The 20,859-nt window shown below is 37.9% G+C and overlaps 1 protein-coding gene across 2 annotated transcripts in view; it reads left to right on the forward strand.

Annotated features, from left to right (window-relative positions):
- The window catches only part of PRKG2 (protein kinase cGMP-dependent 2), an 84,694-nt gene that overhangs the window by 15,821 nt on the left and 48,014 nt on the right, over nt 1-20,859 (forward strand). For both annotated transcript variants that reach the window (XM_065877320.1, XM_065877321.1), the window contains exons 2-5: nt 6,428-6,594; nt 10,421-10,534; nt 11,957-12,062; nt 15,557-15,620. In XM_065877320.1, the coding sequence (XP_065733392.1) occupies nt 6,428-6,594; nt 10,421-10,534; nt 11,957-12,062; nt 15,557-15,620 (451 nt within the window). The remainder of the gene's footprint in view (nt 1-6,427; nt 6,595-10,420; nt 10,535-11,956; nt 12,063-15,556; nt 15,621-20,859) is intronic.

Genomic DNA, 20,859 nt, shown 5'->3' on the forward strand with positions numbered 1-20,859 from the left:
AATCTGTTTTCTTTTGTGATGTATCTATTTAATACTGTAAGTTTTCCTCTTAGTATTGATTTAACTGCATCCCACAAGTTTTGATAATCACATTTTTATCATTTATTTCAAAATATTATCTGACTTCCCTATGATTTAATCTTCCTTTGATCAATGAGCTGTTCAGAAATATATTACTCAGTTCTCAAACATTTGAGGATTTTCTGATTATTTTTGTTACTGATTTTGTTATTGATTTCTAGCTTAAATTTTTAGCTTCTATTGTTTGCAAAGAATATACTCTGTATTATGCAATCCTGTGAAATTGTTAGGTTTGATTTACAGTCCCCATAAGGTCAGTTTTCGTGAAGGTTCCACGTGTACTTGAAAAGAATGTGTATTCCGAATTGGTTGAATACAACCTTTAAAATAGCTATTAGGTCAAGAGATTAAGTAAAGTTTGATAATCAAGGGTTTAGATCTTCTATCTTCTAACTAATTTTTGTCTGCTTATTCTATTATTTCTTAGAGAGATATTTTAAATCTCTCAAAGTGATTGTGGATTTGTCTATTTCTTCTTTTAATTTTGTCAGTTGTTTTTTTGTCAAGTTGATGGTATCTAACTAGATGGATACACATTTAGAATATATGTATTTTCCTGAACATATCAATATAAAATATTCCTCTTCATTTCTAGAAATAATGTCTTTCTTTAAAGCCTACTTTCCTGTATCAAGGAAAATTTTCTTTATACAGGCATACCTTGTTTTGCTGTGCTTCACTTTACTGCACTTTTTTTTGTGTGTGTGGTACGCGGGCCTCTCACTGTTGTGGCCTCTCCCATTGCGGAGCGTAGGCTCAGCGGCCATGGCTCACGGGCCCAGCCGCTCCGCGGCATGTGGGATCTTCCCGGACTGGGGCACGAACCCGTGTCCCCTGCATCGGCAGGCGGACTCTTAACCGCTGCGCCACCAGGGAAGCCCTACTGCACTTTAAGATATTGCATTTTTTACAAATTGAAGGTTTGTGGCAACCCTATGTCCAGCAGATCTATAGGCACCCCATTTTTCTGACAGCATTTGCTCACTTCATGTCTTTGTGTCATGTTTTTGTAATTCTCACAATATTTTAAACATTTTCCATTTTTACTGTATTTGTTATGGTGATCTGTGATCAGTGATCTTTGATGTTACTACTATGACTTGCTGAAGACTCAGACGATGGTTAGGATTTTTTAGCAAAAAAGTATTTTTTAATTAAGGAGTGTACATTGCTTTTTAGACATAATGCTATTTCACACTTAATAGTCTACAGTATAATGTAAACATAACTTTTATATGCATCTGAGAAACCAAAAAATTTGTGTGACTCACTTTATTATAATATTTGCTGTATTGTTGGGATCTGGAACTGAACCCAAAATATCTCTGAGGTATGCCTGTTATTGGTGTTTACATAGTATATCTTTTTCTGCCTTTTTTACTTTGAACTTTTCTATATCATTATCTTTAAGGCATACCTCCTATAAGCAACATATACTTGGTATTTTCTTTTTTATTTATTTATTTTATCAGTCTGACAATCTGGTCTTTTAATTGGGATATTTATTACATTTATATTTAATGTAAATACAAAATATTTGGGTTTAACATTAACATCTTACTATTTGTTTCTTATTTGTTTCATTTCTTTGGTTTCTTTTTCTCTATTTTCTTTCCATTTTCTTGAATTAATTAAGTACATACTATTATTCCATTTTCTCTTCTAGTTAAACATTTTATGTCTAATCTTGTAGGGGTTACCCTAAATTGTAACATGCATCCTTAACTTGTTCAATTTCCAATATAGATTAGTGCTTTTAAATTATGTTAACTAACTCCATTTACTGACCATGCAGTTTTGGCTGTTTGTTTTCATACATTTTGTTTATCACATATTTCAAACTGTACAAGGTATTATTATTACTCTTTTATAAAGATGAGCTTCCTTTAGTCACCCAGATATTTACTTTTCCCATTCTTTCTTTCTTCTAACATCTACTAGTTTCCATCCAGGATCATTTTCCTTCTCTGTTAAGTCTGTTGCCAACGGAATAACATTTTGAAAATATATTCATTTTGCTCTCATTTTTGAAGGCTGTTTTCACTGGGTAAAGATATTGGAATAGGCACTCTGAAGCACTTTGAAGATATTCCACTGTCTTCTGGTTTCCATTATTTCTGTTGAAGAGTAAGTCAGTCCTGTTGTTGGTTGTTTGAAGGTAATATGTCTGTTTTCTCCAGCTGCTTCATAGATTTTTCTTTTTGTATTTCAATAATTTGACTATGATGGGACTAAATAATTTTTAATGTATATATTTTGTTTGGAGTTTATTGTCTATGGCTTGATACATTTTCATTGATTTAAGAAAATTCTTGAAGATGTTACCTTCATGTATTGTTTCAGGCCAATTCTTTCCCTTTCTTTGGTGGTCCAGATTACATATATGCTCAACTTCTCTATCATGCCATATGTGCCTCCTGTGTTTTGTTTTGTTTTTGTTTTTATTGTTCTATTTTCTGTCCTAGATTTTTCTCCAGTCTTCTATCTGGATATATTCTACCTGCCCATATTCAGTTTGTAATCATTTTCAGCTGTGTCTTATCACATTTTAAACCCATCTATTGAGGTCCAAGCTTCAGATATTGTATGTTTCAATTCTAGAATATCTACTTGATTTTTAAAAAGGTTCATGTTCTCTGTTGACATTTTCTATTTTATCCTTGATTTTCTTAAACCTATTATAGTTGTACTAAAGTTTGTGCTTGATACGTACAATTTTTTTAGTCTACTGTGGGTCTGTTTCTATTGTTTTTTTTCCTCTTGGTCTTCAGTCATTTGATCTTTTCTCCTGGTATGCCTGGTAGTTTTTGATATCATGCCAGATACTCCTTATGGAAAAATTATAGAGAAAATTTGAGTCCTAGATTTTGTGAACATCCTACAGAAAATATTCACCTTTGCTTCTCACAGGCAGTTAAGCAGGGGCAAATAATTTTAGCCAAAATAGGAATAGTTTCAAAGTTGGTTTGGGACTCTTTTTGCCTGTTTTTTGTTAGTCTTTACTTCTAGTTTACAGCCCTTTAGATGTCCCATCTGAAATTCTGAGTGTTTACCAGGATCCTCTTTCATGGTGTGTCTTGAACACTGACCTGTGTCTTCCCAATCCTTTGAGACTGCCAAAACTCTGCTTCATGCTGTCTACAAATCAATAAATGCCTTGAAGGAAAAAGCAGAGGTGAATGTCAAATCATGTTCTCTTGTTGATCATCATTCATCAAGCTGTTGCTAAGTTGATAGGTCTCCAATGCCATCAAACAGATTTGTAAATATATATTTTAATCAACTTTTATACTTGTTTTGTGTGAGCAGGGAGAGTTGTGCTTATAATAGCTGACCTATATCATAGTTATAGGAGAAGTTGCAAACTTCATACTCTTAATCACTGCTGTATGCGGCTTTGTAAACAGAAAATTCCAGACAACACCCACTCCTCTAAGTATTTAAGATTTAGTTTGGAGAAAACCTCATAGAGAGAACTCTTTTCTTTCTTTATTTTTTAAAATATATTTATTTATTTATTTATTTGGCTGAGTTGGGTCTTCATTGCTGCACACGGGCTTTTCTCTAGTTGTGGCGAGTGTTGTTGTGGTGTGTGGGCTTCTCATTGTCGTGGCTTCTCTTGTTGCAGAGAGACTCTAGGCATGCGGGCTTCAGTAGTTGTGGCACGTGGGCTCAGTAGTTGTGGCTCATGGGCTCAGTAGTTGTGGCTCATGGGCTCTAGAGTGCAGACTCAGTAGTTGTGGTGCATGAGCTTAGTTGTTCCACGGCATGTGGGATCTTCCCAGACCATGGCTCAAACCCATGTCCCCTGCACTGGCAGGTGGATTCTTAACCACCATGCCACCAGGGAAGTACCAAGCACTCTTTTCTAATAGAATATTACAATGTGTTTATGGACTAAACTAAATTAAGAGGATCTGGGAACTCTTTGAGGCTATGGGCCATGCTTTACTAATTTTTAAGTCTTAAGTATTTGCTTGATAAATTTGGTGAGTTGGATGGACATGAAAACGAGTACTCTATGAGTTTAGGGTAGAACAGAAGGATTGTGTGAGCTACAGTATCCAGGTAGGGTTGAGTAGGTCATAAGGGGTTTCTTGGTAGATGTCTAATGTTTGAGGGGTTGAGGGGAAAAGAAGCTAAATTCAAGGAGAAAACATGTGCCAAGCCTGAAGGTAAAGCTGGCAAGCATAGGAGACAATGCGGAGACCAGTCTATCTGTAACAAAGGATTTGTGTTAGGGAGTAAGTGCTAGATGGATAGAGTGGAGGCATATGGTGGGAAATGGGGAATCCAGATTGTGGGAAGTTGATTGTCTTCCATGGCAAAAGGGTTTTCATAATACTTCCATGGAATGTTAATAGAAGTTAAGCCAAAAAAAAGAAATAAATAAAAAAGACACTGAGGTTTGGGAAACATTGGTTTAAACAGATTTGTTTACTGCAAGATTTCTTTGAACCGTTAAACTGTGCATGCTGAATTTCCAAAATTGTTTAAACTCAGCAAACTTTTGATTATAAAGGAACAGTGATTCTTGGAACATATTTTGGGAAATTGGGATATGTGGGCATTGAGGAAACTCTTGCTGGAATGTTACACTCGCATGAAAGACTCGTGAAATCTGGAACTTTTATGATATTGTTCACAGTTCTACCCTTGAGAAGAATATCTTGCAAAAGTATTTTTTCGGTATATCTTAATTGAATGAATTGTTGGTTTTAGTGGATGAAGGAAGAATGAGATCAGGGTGAAGTCAAGATGAATTTACCAATGTGAATCTGATAGTGTGGTATAGGATGGACTGCAGGGGGAAGAGACTAGAAGCTGAAAAACCAAAAAGGAAGCTGTTAAAATTATCCAGACCTAAGATTTTTTTCTTGGATGTGGTGACCCTTGAAAATAGAAACTAAAATGGATAACAGTGATATTTTGCAAAGAGAATTGACAACACATAGTGATAGATTAGATGAAGGAGGAAGGAAGTTCTCAAGGAACCCAGAGAGTTCAGATGGCTCTGAGGTTGATGGAGTAGGGAAGAAGGAATTTCTGTACAAGACTTTGCTCTGTTTCCTTCATGAAGCCTAATGATTTGATAGATAGGATCATAAAGTATCTAATTCCATGAACTTTTACCTTGTGTTTGAGAACTTTCTTTTTTTTTTTTTTTAATTTAGCCACGCCACCTGACTTAGTTCCCCAACCAGAGGTCAAACCCAGACCCCAGCAGTGAAAGCGCTGAGTTCTGAGTCCTAACCACTGGACCACCAGGGAATTCCCTTGAACACTTTCTGTGTAGAAAAGATCACAAGTTTTTAAACAGCAAAGCTATGTATGGGAGAGTTTGAATGAAAATTACAGGAAAATACCCATATTTTAAAAGAATCACACTGAATTTGAGTGAAAGCAAATATATTGTGCAAAGATTCTGACTTAGGCAACTTTTCTTCCAGCTCGTAATTCTATGATATCTACATATAAAGTATGCTAATTAGAACGTTAGAAATTTACGGTGATGCAGATTAGGCAATTATTTTGAGCTACTTCTTTTCCAAAAGAAACTGGAGTGTTCTAGGATTACCAACAAGTGGGCTTCTGATTTGGGGAGTGAATAGGCTGGGAGGTTGGAAATGTAGGTTCTGTCTAGTCTAGACGTACTAAGAGTCAAAACATAGGCAAACCTGAACTATCACCAACACCCGCTATGTCTGATCAAACCTTATGAGTCCCAAGGGAGCTGACTTCTCCACCTCAGAAGGAGCAACAGATGGAATGGAAGCAGCACAGACTTCAGACTCACAGACTTAGATGTAAATCCTAGGGGAGGATAAGTTGCTTCTTAGCTTTTAGTCTACTTATCTATAAAGTCGGAATAGTCATCTCACAGGATAGTAGTGAGGATTAAATAAGATATAAAAGGACTAGCACCGTAGGAATTAGGCACACGTGTATACATCAGTGAATGAATACTGTGTTATAGTCCCTTAGATACACCTTCTACCTACCAACCAGACCTGCTTCCCATCTAAAAACCATATGTCCATTAGTATTGCATCTAGGGACTTTGAAGGATGCTACCTTTGTGATGATGACAATTAGGAGTGATGATAAAATTGGTTTAATAATGATTTTACTAGAAAAATATATTCAAAACTGTTTTCAAAGGATTTCCAAGTAAAGTATGGTAGTTCTAAGGGTCAGATGTTGGTGGGGCTAGAAAAAAATTTTTTCCTTGCTGGGAAAGTTGTAAATACATAGGTAGTAATATCAAGAAAAAAATGAAGTGACTCTAAACAGCAAATCATGGTTTTCACTAATTGTAACTAACATCTTCTTTCCATTATACCAGTGAGAAGAAGCTCATTACAGATGCCCTTAATAAAAATCAATTTCTGAAGAGACTGGATCCTCAGCAGATCAAAGATATGGTGGAATGCATGTATGGGAGAAACTACCAGCAAGGGAGTTACATTATTAAGCAAGGAGAACCAGGAAACCATATCTTTGTACTGGCAGGTGGGCTTCACAGATTTTTCCAGTCATCATGTAATAAATATTTGCCTATAGTTTAATGATTTTTTGCAAACATTTACAAAAATGCAAAATTGGTTGCTCTATTTGTAGAAAACATAACAGATTGAGCTCATGGAACAGTAACCTTGTTGATCATGTTGCTAATACTCAATATTTACAGAATGCTTTCTCTATGTCCAGCATCCTACTGAGAACTTAATAGAAAGATCTCATTTCAACTCACCGACTCTGTTAGGCAAATGCTACTATCTTCATGTTACTATGTGGACTGTGTCACAGAGAGGTTAAGTAACTTACCCAAGGCCACACAGCCCATTAGTGGTGGAGGTAGAATGCAAATTTAAACAATCTGATTAGAGAGTCCATACTTTTAATCACAGTGCCACTCACTCAACATATACAAGAAGGTGTTTCAGAGTATTCAAAACACTGCTGCTTGTGTTGACCTTTTTCCCTTGTTGTACCATGGAAGAGAAAATAATTATTTTTGTGACTTTGTAAAATATTTTCGTTATATACCAATGATTTCAAAAGACAATTCAGGTACATTTAACCAACAGATAAGTCAAATGGAATGCCTTAGAGTTAAAGCTGGTGTTTTTAGAACCATTTAAATGGCTTCCTCCATACATGATCCCTTCAACATGCTTCCATGTTGGGTAGATTATAATGGTTAGATAGGAAAAGGATTTATTTCTCAAATGCTTATCAAACACATAAATCTTATACTGGAATTCAACAATTTTTTTTTAGATATAGAAGCAAGAAATCATCTGAACAAAGCTTACGGTTATTGAATACCCTGTCAAATTCTGAATTGCCCCCAATTTTTGAGTTTTAGGGAAAAAAGTTAAACGGCTTGCTCAGAGGTAGTGGTAACCTGGGATGTGCTGTGGCCTTTTATTTTGCACTGTAGGTCCTGACGATCTAAGCAATGCTTTCTAAACGTTATAATTTTTTTTTTTTTTTTTTTTGCGGTACACGGGCCTCTCACTGTTGTGGCCTCTCCCATTGCGGATCACAGGCTCCGGACGCACAGCCTCAGCGGCCATGGCTCACGGGCCTAGCGGCTCCGCGGCATGTGGGATCCTCCCAGACCAGGGCACGAACCCACGTCCCCTGCATCGGCAGGCGGACTCTCAACCACTGTGCCACCAGGGAAGCCCATAAACTTTATAATTTTTTATTGATGGCCAGCTATGGTCAAAGCCCAGTGCTGAGTTCTGAGAGAGACACAGGTGAATAAGACAAATCCTTGGATAGCAAGGAGGGGTAAAAAGAATCACAGAAACTAAGAAACAAATTTAAGCAATGCTTAACTTTGTTTCGTTGAGGCCTTAGGTGTGGAGCAGAAGTTGCCTATCCAAACAAATTAATACACATCTATTGACAGCGTATAAAAGATTGTTTTCTCTATTTTGATTCATTAAACGTGCCAGTTGCATAATTATTAGTGTATTATTTGCCACATACGTCTACAACGGCCTTAAAACTATAGTCATCCTCAAGTAATTATTCTCCCCAAGAAGTGAATTACAGTCTTAATTTAGCGAGCCTTCAAGTTTTAGGGACAGGTGACCCAGAGCAATTTCCCCCTCTTTCAACTTTTCTCTTCGCTCTTTCACTTCTACTTTAGCAACACTAGAACATTCTGGCGAGAGAAGATAGGGCATTAAGTCAACCAATATTTAGGAAACCTGCAAGGAAGGATGAGAAACTCATGTCAGCTCATCTTGTTCTTTGCCAGCAACTCTGATGAAAGGCTTGGGGAGAGAAGGGTTTGAACAGAAGTCAGTATCAATATAGTTATAGAAGTCAGGGCTATAGCACACATGGAAATGAAAATTGGATGCTTTCTTATTTGAATCAATTATGATGTTATCTAAGAATTGAATTGTGTGATTTAATTGATCGAGCAAATTAGTTTGTTAATTCAAAATCTCTCCTTTATAAAATAGAGCAAGAATAGCAAATAGTAAAAGCATATTTAGCTTAAACTTTTGGTATTCCATACAATTGTTCAGTGTTGCTCAAGTCCCATGTGCCATAACGAATTAGAAAAAAACTTGAAATGCATAAAGTTCCATGAGACTAACTCAACAGTGAAGCTAAGTAGTTTTGATGGAATAGAATTTAGTTATAATGAGAAATTATTAAATTGCATAGTTAATATATAAGATTCGGAGCCAAAACAGAATTTATTTCTTACTAGAATATAAGTTCTAACAGGATAAATATCTTTTCTGTTTTGTCTACCCTGTCTTTCTTTCACCTGGGCTAGTTCCTGGCACAGCATAGGTATTCATATCAGATGCATTGAATGAGTGGTTGGACGGAGATGACCCAGAGCTACTTAGTGGTGAATTAGGAGAAGGAAAGACCAGTTCTTCAAGGGAAAGAGAAATAACCCCACCATTTTCTTCCTCTAAGAATATAGGTCTTTTTTGCAAAGCTTTTGATTAGCTAAGCTTTTATTTGCATTTGTTTGAAGGGAAAAGAGAAGAGAATTGCCAGGGCAGAAGCATGGTGAGGAAGTTGCTTCTCCCTTCCCCCAAACTCTGCTTAGCCAAAGATTGGTGTCAAGCACTCTTTTTCTTTTTTATGAATTTAATTTTTAGAGCAGTTTTAGGTTTACAGCAAAATTGATAGGGTGGAACAGAGATTTCCCATATACCCCTGCCTCCCCACATCCACAGCCTCTCCTGTTATCAGCATTACTCACCAGCAAGCTACAGTTTTTTTGTTTTTGTTTTTGTTTTTTGCGGTACGTGGGCCTCTCACTGCTGTGGTCTCTCCCGTTGCGAAGCACAGGCTCCGGACGCGCAGGTTCAGCGGCCATGGCTCACGGGCGCAGCCTCTCTGCGGCATGTGGGATCTTCCCGTACTGGGGCACGAACCCGTGTCCCCTGCATCGGCAGGCGGACTCTCAACCACTGCGCCGCCAGGGGAGCCCTGTGGCTTGTCTTTTAATTCTCTTCTTAGTGACTTCATTTATTAATGCATTTCAATGAATGAGGGGCTAGGCAACAAGCAAGGCATGGGAAGTAACGTACCCAAGGTCACATGGCCAAAGACTAGTCAGAGCCAGGCGGCCTGACTCCAGGGCCAGCATACTTCTCAGTTATGACAAGTTAGTCCTTCCGCCAGTGTGAACACCTGTGCTGTGTTTTCAAGACGTACTGTGATTGTTGTGTTCCTTGTGCAAGAGAAGTAATTTCATGTGCTACATTTTTCATGGGGTAGAATGAATTTTAAATGAACCACTTGCCATCCACTGCTTCAGGAAAGAGCTTTGTAACAATCACAATAATAATAATAATAATACGGGATTTCGTTTGTTTGTTTTTGTTTTTTGTGGGTTTTTTTTGGCTGCACTGCACAGCATGCGGGATGTTAGTTCCCCGACCAGGGATAGAACCTGTGCCCGCCTGCAGTGGAAGCGCAGAATCTTAATCACTGGACCGCTAGGGAATTCCCAATAGCTAACACTTACATGGCATCTACTATGTGCTAGCCATGATCTGTGATCTTACCTGTAGTAATTTATTTACTTCTCACAACTATATGAAGTAAATATTATTAATATTATCCCCATTATTGATGAGGAAGCCAGGCAGAGTGGGTAAGTCTTCAGGCTAATCAGCTAATAGAGAGTGGGCTTCAGTCTGCATTCTTAACCACTTTATTATAATGAGACTCATAATATATCTTACCTGTATGCTTTGTATACCTTCTGATTGTTTTTTTTTAACTTATGGAATCCAGGTGGATTTTGATTAGTTGTGTTTTCTTACATTCTACTTGATAGAGGGTCAACTAGAGGTGTTCCAAGGGGAGAAATGGCTATCATCCATTCCTATATGGACAACGTTTGGGGAACTAGCCATTTTATACAACTGTACAAGAACTGCCTCTGTGAAAGGTAACAGGAGATGAACTGCTGTATTTTTAAAATTGTTACACAACGTTAAAGATAACCTAAGACACTGTTGCATCCTGAGTCTTTTTGTCTCCCATCGTGCCCCATATGCTCTTATTAATAGAAAGGCTATGCTTATAAAAGGATTTATATTGAAGCCCTTGTCTAAATGATTCAAGCTTAAAAAGATCTTTCCATCAGATACCTGTATATAAAATATGAGTATGGATTTAAACAGAATTGATTCCAGTATTTGCTATCGTTGCCACTTCAATTTTGTATTATGTAGACATTTGCCTTTGGCTCATCCAGCATGTTTGCTTTCTATTCTCCATAAGGTTCTGACCATATTACAAACCAGAAAATTTAATTAAACCAATAAATGTGTATAAATATCAAAAAGGATATGAATTAATTAATGAGAGTTTTCATGAGTGACTTTTGGGATTAGTTCAGTTGCTTCTCCTTAGGGTTCTTGTTTTTATCGACTTTATTCATGGTAATATCAGGTTTTCTTCTGAATTACTTAGATGTGGTGTTTCTCAGAGTTTGGGACGAGGTTATGTGTGTCAGCATTGTTGCAGTATTTGATAAAAATGCAAATTCCGAGGCTCCACTCCAAATAATCTCTGACAATGGGGCCCAGGGATCTCTATTTTTAACAAGAATGTCACAATAATTCTAATTCACTCTAAAGTTTAGTAAACCAGAGATTTTGATTTTGATCTCTTCTGTAGGCTCTCATCACTCCTTTAAAAAATATCTTACTACCATAATTTCATACAGATTTTTTAGAGCTGCTACTTCTGTTCTTCTTCCTTTTTAGATTTTATTCTTGATTTTAATGTCTTTCCTATGAAAACGTTGTCCCAAAAACTGTCTTGCATAATTTCTTTGAAAATGATTTTATATATTTTATGTAAAAGTAACCATAGAGATTCTTAAAATATATTGGCTCCCGTTAGCAACAGTGTCTAAACAACATAAAAAGACATAAAAACAGACTCACACGCAGAGATCTTTAACTCTCAGCTCTCTGCTTGTGAATTCTTCACTCTCTGGATTAGCTACAGGCTGGCTGGCTTTCTTTTGTATCACAGCACAAAGCTAAAATACCTCCTGATGATGTAGTGTGTAATTAGGGATTGCAAACTAATTTTAATATCATCCTAAGCAAAACATAATTAGAATGGAAATCTTTTGCTGCTCACTTTCAAATCATCATTTATTTCAAAGCCAAAAATGATTTTATAAAATTACACTCTTTACATCACTACTTCCTTCCATTTGCATGCTTAAATAATGCATTGTCCAAGAAATATCATTTTATGAGAGTACATGAAAAATTTATTGATTAACATGTTGGAATGTTTTCTTAATCTAAGAGCTAAACAATATTTTATTATTTTCTTGATTTTTCTAAAGCTATTACCAATGTTAAAACATGGGCACTAGATCGAGAGGTATTCCAGAATATAATGAGAAGGACAGCTCAAGCCAGAGATGAACAGTACAGAAACTTCCTCAGAAGGTAAGAATAACATGTTGGTGGCAGAAAGAGCAGTAGGTGGTGTAGCCATATTGTGGATGTGTTGGTTTTATCAGAGTAATTATTTTACTACAATCTTTCTTATTTGAACATTTTCCATATGATTAAGCCAAAGGAACAAAAGAATTCTCTTGCAGTAAATGACACTATATATATGAAGAATTATGTTTCATTCCCATTAGCCTTGTTCACTGATTTATTTCTCTTGCTAATTTTGCCCTTGTGTTGATGGAGTCATTGCACATAGTATAGAATAATGTGCATAAAATCCTAAAATATTCACTTGGGTTGCTCAGTTGACTTTGAAAGATGTCCTATAATTTGGAAGTAGATAACAAAAGATAATAATGCTTTGCTTAGAATAATATTAAAATAAATGATTTTACTATCCTTACTTGCTTTACCTGAGACATTTTTTCTCATTGGCATAGCCACGCCATCTTCCAAATTACTATTATTTGCAGCAAATTAACTTGCCAAAAATGTTATTATGCTTGCTATCACGATATGGATCCTTGGAACATACACATTTTGTCAACTGTTCTGAACCCCCAACAACTTGGACACATCAAATTACAGAGAAACAAGTACCTATGTAACTGAAAAGGTCAGCTACACATTAAAAACATTTTTTTTGGAAAGTATAAGTTCTTTATTTAAACTATTTCTGTGTCTTTTGTGGGAGATTTGACAGTCTCTGAAACTGCAATACATACTGTAATGAAATGTAACCTTTGATAAGTGGTAATAACAATAAAATATCCTGTGGTTTCCAAAAATAAATTCCAAGTTCTTTTTAAGTATAGTGACTTTATCTTGCATAACTAGCCTGCAAAGTCAATGATTTTAGGGCCCTGCTGTGCCTAGCATATAGTGAGGACTCAGTGAATATTGAATGAAGGCATTGTTAATCAGTAGAACATTGCAGGCATTGAGGTTTTTCTTAGGGACGCTTGCTGATTTACTTTCCCGGAAACAATAATGACTCCTGGAAGAGAGCTGCAGTAATGACAAGAAGGTGCCTTACCTATACGACAATCAGTGCCTTAGCCGTCATATTGTGGGGTCTACCTGAGTGTAGGTAATCTCAAAATCCAGCAACTGAGCAATGCAGGTCAGTATTTAAAGCTAATAAACTGCACTTACGCAAGGGCCAAAAAAGGATACATAAATAAACCGGTGCCCATGGGTTGCATCATGTCTGAGATAAAACCTGAGCCACTAGGTTTTCCCTTGGAGTCTAGTGCGTTCTGCCTTAGTGGAGGGAGCTCAGAGAATTTACTAGTACAGGTTCCTTCCCTCCTTTTCTTCTTTTTGGTATCTCATTCATGCATTCATTCATGCATTATTGCCAGGGGTAAACATTGTGGATTCAGTGGTGAACAAGATAAACCTGATCTCTGCCTTCATAGAGGGGAGACAGACAAAAGATTTTTTCTCATATCAATTTCCTCAACAATCCCCAAAGGTGATAGGCTTACAGGAGAGAATTTTCACTAACGCTACAGCGCCCAGTTTGGACCCAAAGTAGAACTTTCATGACGGGCATGTGTTACTCAATTAAACCAAAGGAACAAAAAGTATTCCCTTTTCTTCTATATGCCACTATATAGAAAAAAGTTCTGGTTAACCCTTTTACCTTTTCATCCATTAGGAGACACATTAGAGAAATACATTTCTCTTTGTTTCATAATATACAGTAAGCTCTTTTCCATTTACATCTTTTTATTATGAAGTATCTGACATGTATCAAATGATACATAGTACATATGTAAGTTTTAATAACATAATAACAAAGTGAGCCCCATCAAGCTACGGGCCCAGCCTAAGTAGAAGGTTAGCAATGTTGTTGGCATTCTCATTTGCTCCCCTATGTCATTTTCTAGCCTTCCTTGGGGCACCTCCTCTCCTGAGAGTAGTCTGTATTCTGAAGTTTGGTAATCGTAACCTTGCTATTCTTTATTATTCTGCCTGTAGCTTGGTTTAACCTTTTTTTTGCGGTTCGTGGGCCTCTCACTGCTGTGGCCTCTCCCGTTGCGGAGCACAGGCTCCGGACGCGCAGGCTCAGCGGCCATGGCTCACGGGCCCAGCCGCTCCGCGGCACGTGGGATTCTCCCGGACCGGGGCACGAACCCGTGTCCCCTGCATCGGCAGGCAGACTCTCAACCACTGCGCCACCAGGGAAGCCCCGGTTTAGCCTATTTTTGAACTTTACAAAATTGGTGTTATTTTTGCAAGTCAGTTTTTTCACTCAATACATTTTTTAAGGTTCATCTACTTGGTTAGTGCAGTCATTTCTCCTGTTGTAGAGTTCTGTTATCTGACTCGACCACAGTTCATATATCTGCTCTCCCATTGGGCATGTTCCAGTGTTTTGCAATTACAAATGATTCAGATGCAGACATTCTTAGACCCAGCTCCTGACTACATGCTTCCTGGTCCTTGTGTTCAAGAATGAGTCTAGAGCTCTCTTTTCAAAACTCAGATCCAATCATGTATTTATGGAGGAGCATCATTTTTTCCTTAGGAGTGTCAAATTTTAGATGGTAAGAAAGAAGTATCTATCTTATAGAAATTATATCAACAGTCCTGAGTGAAAATGGGTAAAGTAGGAATTTCTTTAAAAGAACAATTTAATCATACTGATGGGTTAATCATACTGAGTGGAATTTTTTTTTTGCGGTCCGCGGGCCTCTCACTGCTGTGGCCACTCCCGTTGCGGAGCACAGGCTCCAGATGCACAGGCTCAGTGGCCATGGCTCACGGGCCCAGCCGCTCCACGGCATGTGGGATCCTCCCGAACCGGGGCACGAACCCGTGTCCCCTGCATCGTCAGGTGGACTCTCAACCACTGTGCCATCAGGGAAGCCCCTGAGTGGAATTAAAAAAATTTTTTTCAAACAATTTCAGTATTCTGTCATTCTCTGTATATTATTATTATCTGTAAAAATGTTCCTATTACATGCCTCTGGCTACCATTAATTTTAAAAGACAGTACAATATGACTAATAATCAAGATCATTTCCATGCTAATTCCTACATTCCCTCCTGGATTCAGTCTTTACTTAATTACAAGGATTTAGATGAAAATCTGATTCTCCTCTGGAAGCAGAGGTCCTCATCCATGCTAATAAAAGAGATATTGAGATGTGGAACACATTTCTGGATGTGATTCACTTCGTAAGCCAACAACAAATGTAATTTTTTTTTCTCCAAAGAAACAAAATTTGATTTTTTTCCTTTCATGGGGTCTTACTATTTTTATTTATTTACCTGTGATAAATATCTGCTGTTATATGTGATTATATAATTTCAGTGTATCTGAAATTCAGTTATTTATGTGTGATATATTTGGAGGTTTACTTTGGAAAAATTAAAGTGCATTATATTTTTTAAATGCATGCATGAATCTGTGTAGAGGTGTATAGTTTAATTCATGATGATAATTAAATAAAGGTTTCTTTTTAATTTTGCAGCGTATCCTTGCTGAAGAATTTACCTGAAGATAAATTAACCAAGATCATAGACTGCTTGGAAGTGGTAAGAAATTTTAAAGTAAAAACTATATTTCATTAAAAGATTATATGATCTAGTCATTATTAGCACTGTAAATGATTAAAAAGGAAAAGATGGTGATCACCAGTCCACAGAGACCAGGAGCCTTTTTCTATTGTGAAAACTCACACTGAATTAAGGGGCTGGGGTGGGGTTCGGGGACTCTTCTGAAACATATAAAAGAAAATTAGATTTGCATGTGTAAAGTGACATTTGATTTACATATTTTAATCTTTTTAGTATATTTTATAAAACTAATCTGCCTCACTCAAGAGGCATTTGATTTTCTGCAATTAACATCACAATCCCTTACAGAGTTTTCATAGTATGAATGAGTCAGTGATGCATAATTAGGTAATGGAGTAGAGAAAGGGTATATTGGGACTTTTGTGAACAGGCTTCTGAATCAAGCTATGAAACATTCCATACTTGAAAACTCTAGGCTATGAAGACTTTAAAGAAAAAAAAAACAAAAAAAAACCCCCTGTACTTAAGAAGCACTTTACCTATTTTAACATCTAGGGAAAAATGGCGTATTGGAACGTATTCAAAAATTCGTATTAGGCATCACGCCGATGGTTGGTTCTTGTCCAAGACTAGTCAAGTCTTTTTGTGAATAATGCTTTTATGATATGTACCTTGGATTCTAATAATTTTCATTATATAAAAACCTCTTCAGAGATTAATATTCAAAGTCAATAACCTCTGTCTAACTTTTTTTTTGTGTGTGTCAGTCAATTTCATTGAAACCAAATTGCTTTTCGGGAATTTAAAGGAGGTAAGGAATAGTAAAGGAATCAGATGTAGACTTTAAGATTTTATAAAGCTATTCTCAGTGGGAGACAAAAAATACCCTGCAAGACTGATTGTTGACAGATTCATGCCTCTGTCAATCTCAATATACAATGTAAACTAATACCTGTTGAGAAGGGAGCACCAACCATTTTATCCTTAAGTGTAAGTGACACCAGTAATGTTTCCATTTACAATTCATGGAACCCATCCAGCAGTTTATCAAGGACAGGCCATGATGACACAGTGCCTGGCCTTGTGTCCCCAGAGCATTCAGATATGAAGTCATTTTCAAGAGGACTGCTTGCCCTGCATCTCTTGGGATTTTCTCAGTGTAACATAACCCAATCACAGATGTTACAAATTAATAATTCATCCTAATTTCTGAGTGTTTTTTTTTTAAAGCTGGAGAGGCCCTATATTTTTTTGTTAACCGAGGAAATCTGTTTTTAATATAACACTAATAGAGTAGATTCACCAGAGGGGAATTCCATGCTGACAGAAAATATTAAAATTTAGTATCATTAAAAATAAATGGTAAATTACACATATTTATAGTAGCCACAGGCAATAGCTACAGAATATATAGATGGAGGCTCCAACCTAGTATTAATTAACACACAATTCGAATTTGAAAGTCTCATCTTTTAAAACACCCTAGAAGGCTTTATTATATATTAGCATTTGCAGACAGCAGCGTGGTTTATAAAGGGCTCTTTATTCATACCTGGCAAACAAATGTGTCTCTGTAATGTGTGAAAATTCACAAATTCGAAAGTGATTAACAAGGGAGTAATGGGATCTATTTAGCACTAAGAAAAGCACATAATTTACCAGCATAGCTTGGACTAATGACCCATCAACTGGGTCCTGACCACAGCCAATCACTAATGCATTGGAGTTATGACAGAGCACCTGCTGAGTTCCAGGGCCAGCTGTCCCACAAACTGGCTCCATAATCTTTGAGAAAAACAGGCTGAATCTGGCATGCTATTTAGGAGTTGATTTTGGGTGGTTTTAAGTTTTTGTGCAGGGGGTGGGGAGGGAGTATCAGAATTTCCCATCACCAAGCAGTTGTTCTGATGTGTTTGTTAAGACTTTAGTTTGTTGAAGTCCTAGACCACATGGCCTGAATGTGCAGTGTTCCAACAGCATTTCTTGCTTTAGCATAAATCACCCAAAGTATTCAGTTCTGGAGGCAGACATTGCCTTTAAACCTCTTCTCGTGGTCTAATGGGAAAAAGAGGGTGGGAAAAGTAGCAACACATTCACTGGTGTGCTTTAAGAGTTAACTAATGCACACCCTAAAGCATGACACAGATTCCAAATGCAGTGTGACTATTAATGATAATGAAAATGACAATGTGACTTCTGTACCTGGCAGTTGGGTAGTACGGAAGACAAGAGTGGGAAGAGTTTCTGTTCCTACTCTCGGTGAGAGATCCGGGAAGCCTGGGATTTGACTGTGTGGTGGATCGAAAAGTTACGGAACTCTTTGTTACAGAGATTTGGTATTTGACCCAGTGACCCTCTGCACTACCACTCTGACGTGGCATCTTTCATGAAACTGGAGCTCTAGTGGGAGTGGGACTGGGGTGGGGAATGTGAAATGTCCTTGTCCTTGATCAGATCACCAGTGATGCTGCTTAAAAGGCAGATTTCCAGGTACTACCTCACACTTACGGAATCAGGAACTCTGGGTAGGGACCCAGAAATCCACATTTTAACAACACGATTCTTTTTTTTTTTTTTTTTTTTTGTGGTACGTGGGCCTCTCACTGCTGTGGCCTCTCCCGTTGCGGAGCACAGGCACTGGATGCGCAGGTGCGCATGCCCAGCAGCCATGGCTCACGGGCCCAGCCGCTCCACGGCATGCGGGATCTTCCCGGACTGGGGCACGAACCCGTGTCCCCTGCATTGGCAGGCAGACTCTCAACCACTGCGCCACCCGGGAAGCCCAACAACACGATTCTTAAAGTTTAAAGTTATGAATTGAATACATATATTTAGGGTTTGCCATAGTCTGCCTCTTTAGTCACAAGTTTTCCATTTTTCATCATTTTTTTTAAAGTCTAGTCTTCCTTTCTTATAGTTCCACACTTGCATAAGCCAGAGGGTTTTTCCCATTTTAATGGTTACATCTAGAACCATAAGAAAGTTGAGATAATTGTGGATTTTGCAGCTAGGTGTCCTAGAAAGTTAGCTAGTCCAAAGTCTGGAGATTAAGGTTTATGGTCAAGCCTCTGTCCCTCGCAGCTGTCAGTTAATTGTGGTGGACATCAGGGTCACCTCATCTATAAAATAAGGGGGTGCTGGGTCACATCTGTACGGGCTGTCTCAGTGTTTCAATTACAAAATTCTGTACAGTTGGCTCACCCAAATGCAGGAATTTCTGTTGCTTTTCATTTTGTAGGCTCCGGTTCCTTGGAAATAAACAGTCAGATGCTAAATTATGCTGGAATGGTTGATAGGGTCCACCTAATCCAGGTGTGTTTGCTTTAAAATTTCTAAAGTATTTTAACTACTGTACTTGGACAAACAAAAATAGCTGGTAGCAAACCCCAATAAATGTATACAGTTTTTTAAACAATCAACTTAGGGACATGGTCACATGATGCAGGGTTTGTGTGTGTGTGTGTGTGTGTGTGTGTGTGTGATCATACATCTGACTGTGTATCATCAGTTCTTCTTTGTGATGAAGATTTCTAGGCGCACACTAAGGAAACTAAGGAAATCATAAGCTTGCTTCTTTGTCTTTGTCCTCCATCACCTTAGATTTTAATTCTGGTTTCATATATTCTATTTACAGGCACTCAGGCTCTATCTATCATTTTGCTAGCTATCACAGAATGAGCATTTTCTTTACATGAAAAACTCTTTCCATCTTTAGCAGTTTCTGATGTATGGTTTTCTTCTTCTTCTTTTTTTTCCAGTGTATGGTTTACTTTTAACCTCTATCTCTCAGTCTGCCCTGGAATTGATTTCCTAAGTTTCCTTTTGGCCATATACTAAGTACCTACTCTCAGTGTTTCTAGATATCTTCTTTTAAATCATCTTTTTCAGACTCATTAGTAGGTCATAAAATCAATTTAGAGGAACACTTTAAAAATATATCAGGGTAGTAAGCATAAGTGTTGTTCACATATGTTTCAGATTTATACAAATGTGTGTGTGCATGGTCACATGTGTGTTTGTGGGTGTACATGTAAAATATGTTTCTTACTGTAGGTCAGGGTAAAAACTGCTTGAAAACCATCGCCTCACAGGGTAGGGTCTATGGCTTCTTGGTCCTCTAAGGGACCCCTTTGCAATGTAACCACAGGACAATAAACCACACTGTTTGAAGTTCTCTTTTTGGTCTTGGTGATCACCCTGGCTAGACTGGCTGCACTCCCCAGTTGACAAACACTGGTTAATGTGGCATCGTAGCCAGTACTTACCACTATATATTTTTGGTCTGATCTACATCCACAGCTTTTTCTGATCTATGAAGTTACTGTCAACACACTGGGAGGTATTATTTATCTTCCTCCCATGGTTTTGGGTGACAAAGACTCATCCCTGGGAAAAATACCACTAGGAAGCTTGCCCCTTAAGAAACAACAAAGCGCTTTCTCAGTGTTCCATTTCCAGCTTCTGCCTTTTGGCTTATCCGACTGACAGAAATTAAAGCTGCCCATTTGCACAGACCAGAGGCTGTATAATAACTGAAGAACAGCCTATAAGCAGTTCAAAAATTCTCCAGATTCCTTCTGCTCTGTCTGGGTAATGGGGACTGAGATTGACATAGGAACAGGAGAGCCTGAGACCGCCTGAAACAGGAACGTCCACCGTGACACTAGCAGTTCTAGTAAAGAGAATTGAACATTAACTATATCATGAAGACCCCTGCACTGCAGTGTCATGGTCAGTCACTTAACCTTTGCGGGTCACAGTCATCTGAATGGTAAGATCACACTTGAATCGAGTGAAGGTTTGTGATAGAGCCATAATGAGAAAAAATAGAGTTGGAGTAAGCAGCTTGTGATGTAAAAACTCAAAATACTATTTTCCGGGTAGAACAGAAGCATGTTTCTTGCTCACATAACAGTCCAGGGAGGATGGTCCTAGGTGGCTATGCAGAATCCTTCAGGAACCCAAGCTGATGGCTACTCTGCCATCTTCCACATGGTCCCTCTCCCAGGATTTCTCTGGGACATGCTGTTACAAATGGGGCACAAGTATGAAGGCACGTGTCTGGAATGGTTCATGGGCCTGGCATGGAAGTGGCATACGTTGCTTCTACTCAGACCCTTTTAGCTGGACGTTAACCACATGGCCACAGCTAACAGCAGGGAGGCTGGGGAATGCAGTTTACCTGTGGAAGACATTGATGACCAGCTCACAGACTCTTTCACAGGAATTAACAGTCACCAGGTGACTATCTCACTTA

Source organism: Phocoena phocoena, chromosome 5 (assembly GCF_963924675.1).
Source record: "Phocoena phocoena chromosome 5, mPhoPho1.1, whole genome shotgun sequence".
Lineage (NCBI taxonomy): Eukaryota > Metazoa > Chordata > Mammalia > Artiodactyla > Phocoenidae > Phocoena > Phocoena phocoena.